The 9891-nt window shown below is 41.6% G+C and overlaps 1 protein-coding gene across 1 annotated transcript; it reads right to left on the bottom strand.

Moving 5' to 3' along the window:
- On the bottom strand, positions 7804-9684 carry LOC109718254 (peroxidase 5-like). Its single transcript, XM_020244386.1, has 2 exons — positions 9434-9684; positions 7804-8799 (listed from the first exon to the last, which is right to left on the bottom strand). The coding sequence occupies exons 1-2, from the start codon at positions 9659-9661 to the stop codon at positions 8014-8016; spliced, it is 1014 nt and encodes a 337-aa protein (XP_020099975.1). The 5' UTR covers positions 9662-9684; the 3' UTR covers positions 7804-8013.

Genomic DNA, 9891 nt, shown 5'->3' on the forward strand with positions numbered 1-9891 from the left:
GGGTGTTGTGAGAGAGATGTTGTCATTAGTTTATAAGAGACTTAGACACTAGTAATAATAACTGGGCTTAAGATTTTGGGCTGTTGACTGGCCCAACGAGTTATTATTGCTAATGGGCTGGGTCGTTGCAATTGGTATCAAGCCGAATACTAGCGGAAGTGTGAGAACTAGTGCTATGCGGGACAAAATGCTACACCAACGGGTTTGGTGGGAGCCACCTCTTGAACCCGTAGGAGCCACCTCTAGAATCTCACATCGCCTAGTAATGGTCCTGGTATGTCTGTCTGTGATCTGGTTTGGACCGACGAGGACGTCAGGGTCTAAACAGGGGGAGTTTGTAACGCCCCAATAGTCCCACACCCCAATAGTCCACATCGGATGAGATACTGATTTCGATCAGTTTATATAAGACCTACACGCTAATAGTAATAACTGGCTTAAGCATTTTGGCCGGTGATTGGGCCCAACAAGTTATTGTTGCTGTGGCTGGTCGTTACATTTGGTATCAGAGCGCGTTCACGCAGCTAGACATGTGTGGCGAGTCTCGGCTGAGCCAGGGTCTGGATGACGGGCTAGCGAGACGACAGTCTCACATCGCCTGGTATCTTGGGCTGTGTGTGTGATTGGACTGACGAGGACGTCAGGGCCTTAACGGGGGAGTCTGTGACACCCCAATAATCCATATCGAAGATCACCAGGCGATGTGAGACTCGTCTCGCTAGCCCGTCATCCAGACCCTGGCTCAGCCGAGACTCGCCACACATGTCCAGCTGGTGAACCGGCTCTGATACCAAATGTAACGACCCAGCCCACTAGCAACAATAACTCGTTGGGCCCAATCACCGACCCAAAATGCTTAAGCCCAGTTATTACTACTAGCGTGTAGGTCTTATATAAACTGATCGAAATTAGTATCTCATCCGATGTGGGACTATTGGGGTGTGGGACTATTGGGGCGTTACACAACGAGCCCCTGGTTAGCGAGATAAGCATGCTTTTCCTGTTGTGCGCGCTATTTCACTAATTTTCGCATCGCTCGTGCGCGTGCCACAGTGGCCGGCAGTGCTCCGAAAGGTGAGCACGGCCTCCGGCACGCCGATACCTGTCAGTAGGTGTCTCGGTTTGGCTGAATGACTTCTAGTTTGTGCAGACGGACCATAAAAGCGCCGAAATCGCATGAAATAATGCGATTTCGGGTAATCGAGAGGGCTTCTATGTATTTTGGTTGTTGCGGGTGCTGTTGGCAGCATGGGTGAGTAGTGGGTAACCTTTGGACTGATTGTCCAAGGCCCCAAGCCCTTACGAAGACCGTAAAGTGATTTCCGATGCGTTTCTCGGCGAAATCCGCCGACGGAACGCGGGTTTCGGTTCGGAATTCTTCCGACGGTACTTGGTGATTATTTGCGTCGTCGCTGAGCCTTGTTGGCTGGTCACCCGCGTCGTTTCGAGGGTTCGAAAACGACGGGTGAGCGACGGTGGAGTTCCGGTGCGGTTTTCGGGACTTCCGGCTTGTTCGGTAATCGGTTTTGGGAAACCGATTCTCGTGGTTCTGGTGAGTGGGGATTGTGTGTTAGCGAGTCATGTTAGTGGGTTAGATTCTAACCCGTTGGACCTTTCGTAGGTTCAATTTTCCGTCTTCACAGTTGAGAGATCTTCGTCAGATACATACAGGTGGGTACTTCGATCCGACGTCGATACAGTGGTGCACGCTCGGTGATGGTTTCTTACCTTTGTTCTCTCGTTATTATCTCGCATATATATATATATCTTGATATATAGTGTTGAGCCTAGCACCATGTTGTTTCAGTTATGCTCTACTCGGTTATTTTCGTTATATCTAGTATCTTGAGTAGGAGTAGAGTAGTTATTCCATGTTTCTTTGTTACTCTATTTAGCTGTTCTGCATATCCGGTATCATGTTTAGAGTAGAGCATCTTCGTGACTTTCATTGTTTGATTACCGTTGAGGTCGGTATACCCTGAGGGGTGAGATTGTCGGTTAATGGCCGACGGATGATTATAGTTTTCACAGATCCGTCATTTGACCCTTTGTGACCTAGTCTGTCAGTTCTGGATTCTTGTCGTTTGATGACCCACGAGGTCGGTGTACCCTGAGAGGTAGGATTGTCAGCTAGTGGCTGACGGCAGTTCCAGATTATAGTGATACATTCCTGTGACTTATTGGTTGATTCTTGCATCTATACTTTAGTTGATCCATCGAGCAGTATTTCCATACTTTTGAGAGGATGTTGAGTCGATTCGTTGTGCATATATCCTAGTTGACCTGAGTGGTCAGTCCTTGTGGTTCATTGAGCAGTACTTGCATATGTTTGAGAGGATGTCGATGTTGTCCCATCCTAGTTGACCTGAGTGGTCGGTTCTTGTGCTTCCTTACAGTTGGATGACCTTTTGGTCGGTTAGCCCCGAGGGGCGGTGATTGTCGGCTGATTGCCGACGGTTGGCTATTGATCATATCTGCATTGATCGCCACAGCTCGAGTGCATTTCACGTACACCAGCGGGTTGATCCCCCGCAGGAGGGTGTTCTTTTCCGGAAAAGTGGTCGTACATCCGACCCGTGAGCCCAGCGGTGTTCTCTTTGTGCTAGGGTTACATGCCAGGTGTGAGCAGGTAGTGGCTTTTGCCTGAGGTCCTTAGACCGACACGGCGGTTTAGATTGGGTACTTTTGGACTTCTCGTCCGGTTGACGCATATAGCTATAGTAGCGGTTGTTGCATATATACTTCTAGTTCTTTCTTTACAGTTGTCTTGCTACTATAGTTTTGATATCCTTGTATGCTTGCAGTTGTACATTACAGTAGCGGTAGTTGTGCTTTCATATATATATATCTCATTCGTTCATTATCGTTGCTACTGTATTTTACTTACCCATACTGTTGTTTATCTCTTCCTGATCCGGTGAGTACTCCTCGCCTTCTTCGGCTTGCGGTACCCACTGGGAGGGGAGACATGTTTACATGTTCTCACCTCCCCCACTATTTTTCAGGTATCGCGGGCGGTGAGGTTGAGACGAGACGTGAGACACGTGGATAGCTGTCGTTAGAGCCTCCGACCCAGTTTGTACTATTTAGTTATTACCCTATTATTTCTGGTGATATATAGCTTAGTCGGTCTATATGGTTCAGTATTTTATTATGTTAAAATATTCAAGGATTTCTGAATTTTCGTAAATAAAAGGTTTTCTACCCCTCGTGGTAGCGTTTTTAAAAGATAAAAGTTTCTGTGTAGGGAACAGTTTTCAAAAGATTTTCTGTGGAATTATATTTTAACATTGAATTTAAATCTGTGATGTGAATGGTGAATGTATGAATGTATAGTTATCTTTATATTTATTTAGTTGTGGTTGTATCCTGTTTGTACTTTTGTACTTGTGCGACGCCGTGCAAATACAGGGGAGACTTTGTCCGTGTGAACAGTGGATTTCCTGTATTTGTGGCGGATCTGGCATTCCCTGGGGTTAGGTTTTCAAAAAAAAAAAAAAATAATTTAGACGCTTTCGCAATGCTTTGAAATCAAAAAGGATCTCCGGGGCGTGACATTAATTAAGTTTGAAATTAAGCATCGGAATAACACTATTCCACAAAAATAGTGGAATAGTAAATCTTTAGCTATTCCGGGGTAATCGGGAATAACAAGGTTTGACCGGGATAAAATATTCCGGCAAAAAATTACCCCATTTGGCGGAATAGCAGGGATAACTTTCGTTATCCCCGCTTATCCCACGAACCAAACGGGGCCTAAAAGTTTAAGTAAAAACAGATTGTAATTCCTGTAATCGCCGTCCAAAAATATTGAGAATTTGCTAATTTTGAAAAAAATAGTCATTGAGTTAGAGTTGTTTGTACTATTACAACATAAAATAGTACTGTTGTAAAATAATGATGAAAAATATTAATGACAATTTAATAATAATTAGTGGGCAGTTTCACAACCCACTCTCTACAAGTATTCAATTGGGAGCTAAGCACAAGAGCAATAATAAAATAAATAAAATCATAAGAACACAAGGATTTACGTGATTGAACAATACCTACATTCACGCGAGAATAATACAAAAAAAGTTTTCACTATAAAATTTAAAGATTACAAGAAAAATACAAATAAAAGAGATATCACTTTCAATCTGAAAACATAGAAAGCTCTAACAATCTCCAGCTCTACCTAAATAGTGCAAACTACACCTCACAGAAAAGATCTCACCTCGTGCTTGATAGAATTAAGATTAAACTAAGATCTAAGATTTTCTCTCTTTTTCTTCTACTTCTTTTCTCACTCTCTACTTCTCTCTCTTCTTTTCTCACTAATATTCTAATATCTCACTTTAGCTTATAAGAAAAGAAGCTATCAAATATGAACCTTTAGGGAGCGTTTGGTTCGAGTTATGTAATATTACAGAGTATTTTGATATATTCAGGTATCTTGGATTTCTAATGAGATTACTACTGATGCTGCATTAGTGCGTTTTGTTTAATACAGTAATGTAATGCTGGATTGCAGTGTTTATAGCGTTACTATGTTTGGTTCTGTCTATAAAATTTAGTAATTTAGACAATAAAGTATAATCTATTCCAAAATTTGTCACGCCCCGGATTACTCGTTTTCCCGAGCACGCCGACAAATCCGTCGTATACAAAGAAATTTTTTCTGTACACGAAGCGATAGCTGTATCTGCACCTGTAATCATACAACACTATAACCAGTAGTATACAGCTGCTAAAAGAAACATATATAAATAACCTCGGTTCAACATACATACATAGTATCCTAATACAAAAATCACTCGCTCTAGCGAGCACTAATATCAGTATGTATAAGAACCAAAAACTACAACTATCTGTACCTGGTATAAATCTCTAGGTCAGCAGCAACTGGGAAGGGATCTAGCTCGCGACTCTCTTTCCACGATCAGTCTCCACGACAACAGTAGCCGAAGAAGAGGGCTCTGCAAAAAGGATCCATAACTGGGTGTGAGAACTACTACAAAAAGAAGTAGTCCTCAGTGGGTACCGCTACCGACCTCAACGGCTCACTCACTAAGTCTACAGAAGTAAGCAGGGATAGTAAGGAAAGCTGGAATAATCTACAGCTATATGCCTCTATACTATCATGATCTAACACTAACAATCTGTAGAAAACGTAAATCCTGACCCAATCTCATTAGGGACTGTGAACACACCCGTCCTGCCTGTCGAAGCTACATTAACTGCCACCACGCTAGGTCGTTAGTAGAGAGCAAGTCGAAACAGGACAAACCGACATCAACGCAAATGCAATAAGCCCGACTCCGGAGTGGTACTTATGGGCGCTACCCAACCGAATATGCAAGCGTATCTCTATCGAGCTTAATCAGGCTCTCACGGGCTATAGTCAAGTAAACAGGGTCTAACAACCAAACTCACGTACCCTCGGCACAATCCTTTGCAAAAACAGTAATCTGGGTCTACTGTCAACCTCAACGGAATCTGACAGTCTGGAACAGTCTAAATACTGCTGTAAAAATATGCTTGGCATCCCAGCACGAGCGTAAATGCATTCTACACTAATCTGGGTATCCACCGTCCACAAACTGCGGCGATACAAACAAACTACGCTCCTAGAGCTAAATCTGGTAGTTTTAGCAAGTGACGGTGTAGAATCGCTAGTTTTCTCCTAAGTAAATTCCAAGTCCAACATGTATATTTAACTAACGTTTTAAGCTTCCAACTCATATTTCAATAAGCATACAAATCACTAGTTTGAGTCAATTACATGATATACAAAAGACTAAATATACAAACTGTCTACTACTAAACTTATGAGGAGATCCGAAAATTTCGGTAGCTTAAACATCAACCTACCTCTAATGCGAGTCCGATCACAGCTAGAAGTCGCTGAAACCCTGCCAAGCTCAGTCTCAAACCAGTAACAACACTCCCCCAAGAGTCTAAACATAAGAACACAAAAATTGCATCAATACCCTCAAAATTTCAGCACTTAAGCTTAATATCTCCAATTCCAATGTCAAAACTCACCTTTCAATCTTCTAATCTACAATTCAAATGAAGAACAGACTCCAAACCAGCTTAATATCTCCAATTCCTACGTCGCACACGAGCTAAAACGTCGAAGGTCGCTGCTAGAATTCTGCTGAAACTGTAGTCCTCAAGATGAAAATTGTGGAATTTGGGTAAATTGGAGTATTTTGAGGGACTAGAGTGCAAAATATGGCTTCACTGTGAAGGAGAGATGAAAAAGCTTCTCAGGGGTCGAACACAAGCCTTTTATAAGGAGAAAAGTAGGTCAGATAAGCCCCAGGAACAAAGGAATACAAACCTGCTGTCCTGCAGGAACGGGGACTTTCGGGTGCCCGAAACCTACTTCTGGGCGTCCGAAATCTTCAGGTCATACAAAGTTCTCTCTTCGGTTCCTCCGCCTGCGGTATGATGCGTCCAAAACCTGGTCCGGCGGACCTCACCTACCACCAGACATGTGTCAGCACAGTCGATATTCCTAAAGTGAAATTTCGGACTCACTTCTGGGCGCCCGGAACACAGGATCCGAATTGGCTTTCAGTTCAGATCAGTTCAGCACTCAAGATCTGAGCGACCTAAACCATGTTTTGGGAGCCCGAAACTGGCAAAACTCTAGTTTTGCTTATTTGAGTGCGCCAAGTTCATTTCTGCATCCATTTCGTGTAGAAATGATTCCGACTCTGTCCGACACTCTTCAGATGTGTCGACTAGTCCCTAAAACTGAAACCAATCCGATACCAAATCCTCGGGACACTACAAAATTGCTCTTAGTCATATTTCGTAAATTTTTTCTTACTGTTTACCAACAATATATTTTTTTTACCAAATTTTATTTTAAATAATTTAATTTTTAAATTTTTAAATTTTAAATTTTAACAAAAATATAAATTTAATATTTTAATTTAAAATATTAATATGAAATTTCTAAATTTAAAATCTAAAATTTAAATATAAATATATATAAAATAAAAAATTAAAATCTAAATTTAAAACTCATAATTTAAAATATAAATTTGTTTTTAAAATTTAAAATTTAAAATTTAAAATTTGAAATTTGAGAAATTTGAAATTTAAAATTTAAAATTTAAAACTTATAATTTAAAATCTAAAATTTTAATTTTAATTTAAAATTTAAAATTTAAATTTGAATTTTAAAAATTTAAAATTTAAAAATTAAAAATTTAATTTGAAAATTAAAAATTAAAAATTAAAAGTTGACAATTCAAAATTATTAATTAAATTTTTTAAAATAACGTATTGAAAGGATTTCGAGAATTAGAGGGTTAAATTGTCATTTTACATAATATATAGTATTACCGGTTTTCAGTAACACGACCCCCCTCTTGTTAATATTTTCGGTGTAATGCTGCTCGATTTGTAATGCTATATTAACGACTAGATTACATAACGGATGAATCAAACACAGTAATTTTGGCAGGATTGTCTGTAATTATACCAGGATAATTCGAACCAAACGCACCCTTAGATCAAAAGAATCAAAATTTAAAGACTTATAAGTACAAGGCTCAGATGTGTAATAAGAAAATATAGAAATAGAAGATTAAATTTCACCAAATTATATAGCCTAAATATAATGAGATCCAAATAACAAATAGGTTGAATATAATTTGCTCAACAAGTACGATCTGAAATAGTTTGTAGACTTACCTCTCCTCTGATGCTTCAGAGTTTAAAAAGAATATATAGAGCGTATGGAAAGGAAAAATAAATAAATAAATAAAAGCTCATAATTTACCTTTGTAGCAGATGAAATGAACACACTAACTAGTACGTTCAATTTCTTTGCACCATTTATTAACAAATACAATTTTTTCGCCTCTTCATTGAAAGGTAAAGAATGGCAAGAACGTACGAAACATAAATAAAAAAATAAATAAATAAACACTGCTGATACACTTTGCAGCAGCATTTTTTACTTGAGCAAATTAATTTAATCTTTCATTAATTACAAAAAAACCTCAATTAGCAATTCACAACCCTGCAATTCTCCCGGATCTCCCCCTCCTCTCCGGTGAGCACCCCGATGGACCCCATCTTCGCCATGGCCGCCGCAAATTTCGCAGCCCAAGCCGCCCGCTCCACCGCGTAGAACCTCACGAGCCCCGCCGTTGCCGGGCTCGCCACCAGTGTCTGATCCGACGTCAACACCCCCCGGTGCGCCACCACGTTCTTGTAGTACTGGTTGTCCAGCGTCGTCGGCGACACGGCGTCAAGCGGCACCGTCGGATCGGTGGCATCGCTGCTGCCGGGGGTGGTCAGAGTCGGGCACTTCGTCTTCAGGTAGGCGGCGAATCCCGGGTCCATCGACGGGTCCTGCGGCCGGCTGGTGGTGAAGTTGTACAGCCGACTGTCGAACGACGAGCAGTGCGATCGGCCGATGGAGTGCGCGCCGGACAGCGTGACCATGTCGTCGAGGGCGAGTCCCTTCTTCGCAAAGTTGGCGGTGAGCTGACGGGCGCCGAAGGACGGATGGGGGATGTTGGGGAGGACTTCGGACTCGCGGGAGACCTGGCCGTCGCGGCGGCCGGCAGGGACGGGGTAGTCGATACCGCCAGCGAGGAAGGCGGCGTCGCGGGCGGCGAAGGCGAGGATGTCGGCGCAGGAGACGGTGCGGCTGCACGCGGCCTCCACCGCGGCCTTCGCGGCGTCGATCACCGGGAAGCCCCGCAGGCTCGGGTTGTTCGCCACTGAATCCTTCTCGGCGCGGTTGCCGGGGGTCGAGTCCAGCAGCACCGAAGCATCGCACCCCTGAGGATTGAATTGATAGACGAAATTAAATTTTGGTTAAAATTTTGAAAACTCATGCATGCATATGTATATCAAGCTTTGGAAGATTTGCATGATGAGTTGTAATTTTTGCTTATAAGGAGGTGTCATGAATGCTGGTTATGTAGAACAAAAGAAGAAAACCTACTTGGTTGGACGTCAAGTTGCATGCATGCATGCAGAAAAATATGTAGAAAATAAGGAAGTGAAAATGCACTGAGACCCGTCAGCTATTATAAGTGATTCAGAAACAGGGCTCTGATCAGCTTTATCTTATTTTTGATCAGATCCTTCAAATCTATTATTTTACTTGAGTTCTTATGATAATCATTAACCAATTATTCATTAAATTTAATAGTTTTATTAGCAATTACGATATATATTTTTTTTGCTGAATGTGATTGAAGTTATGAAATTTAATAAAATATCTAATTATTCAATTTTTAAAAATAAATATTAAAAAAATATTAATTCGAAAAAAGGTAAATTTTAAAGGGGATCTCCATTTCCAAACAGGCTACAGTTGGTGGTATCTCCATTCATTTTTACCAAATAAGTATGTAATTATACTTATACGCATGTACATGTGCAAGTACAAGCTAGAGAGTATATATACCCTAACGAAGCAATCGTGGAAATGCATCCGAATGAGCCCGGCGGCGAGGCCGGGGTCTTGCGCGACGGCCTGGCTCACAGTCTGCCGTACGATGGCCTCCACCGCAGGACACGAGTATCGGTAGAAACCGACGTCTAATGCCGACGTTGTTGGCGACGCCGGGGTTAGGATGGCAATGGAGAAGAACAAACTAGAAGAGAAGATGAGCAGATAAGATCTGGAACCCATTATTGGAGACTATAGAGAGAGAGAGAGAGAGAGAGAGAGAGAGAGAGAGAGAGAGAGAGAGAGAGAGCTAATTAGTTTACTTAAGGATGATGGGGAGGTTTAGAGAGATGGTTGAGTATAAATAGGTGGCATAAATGATGTGTGTTTACTCAGTTAATTAAAATGACGTGAGCATGATAGTGTGGAGCGGACCTTTTCCTTTATTTAATTTATTTGGTCAAGTAAGCGCG

The sequence above is a fragment of the Ananas comosus genome, linkage group 1 (assembly GCF_001540865.1).
Source record: "Ananas comosus cultivar F153 linkage group 1, ASM154086v1, whole genome shotgun sequence".
NCBI classification, from domain to species: Eukaryota; Viridiplantae; Streptophyta; class Magnoliopsida; order Poales; family Bromeliaceae; genus Ananas; species Ananas comosus.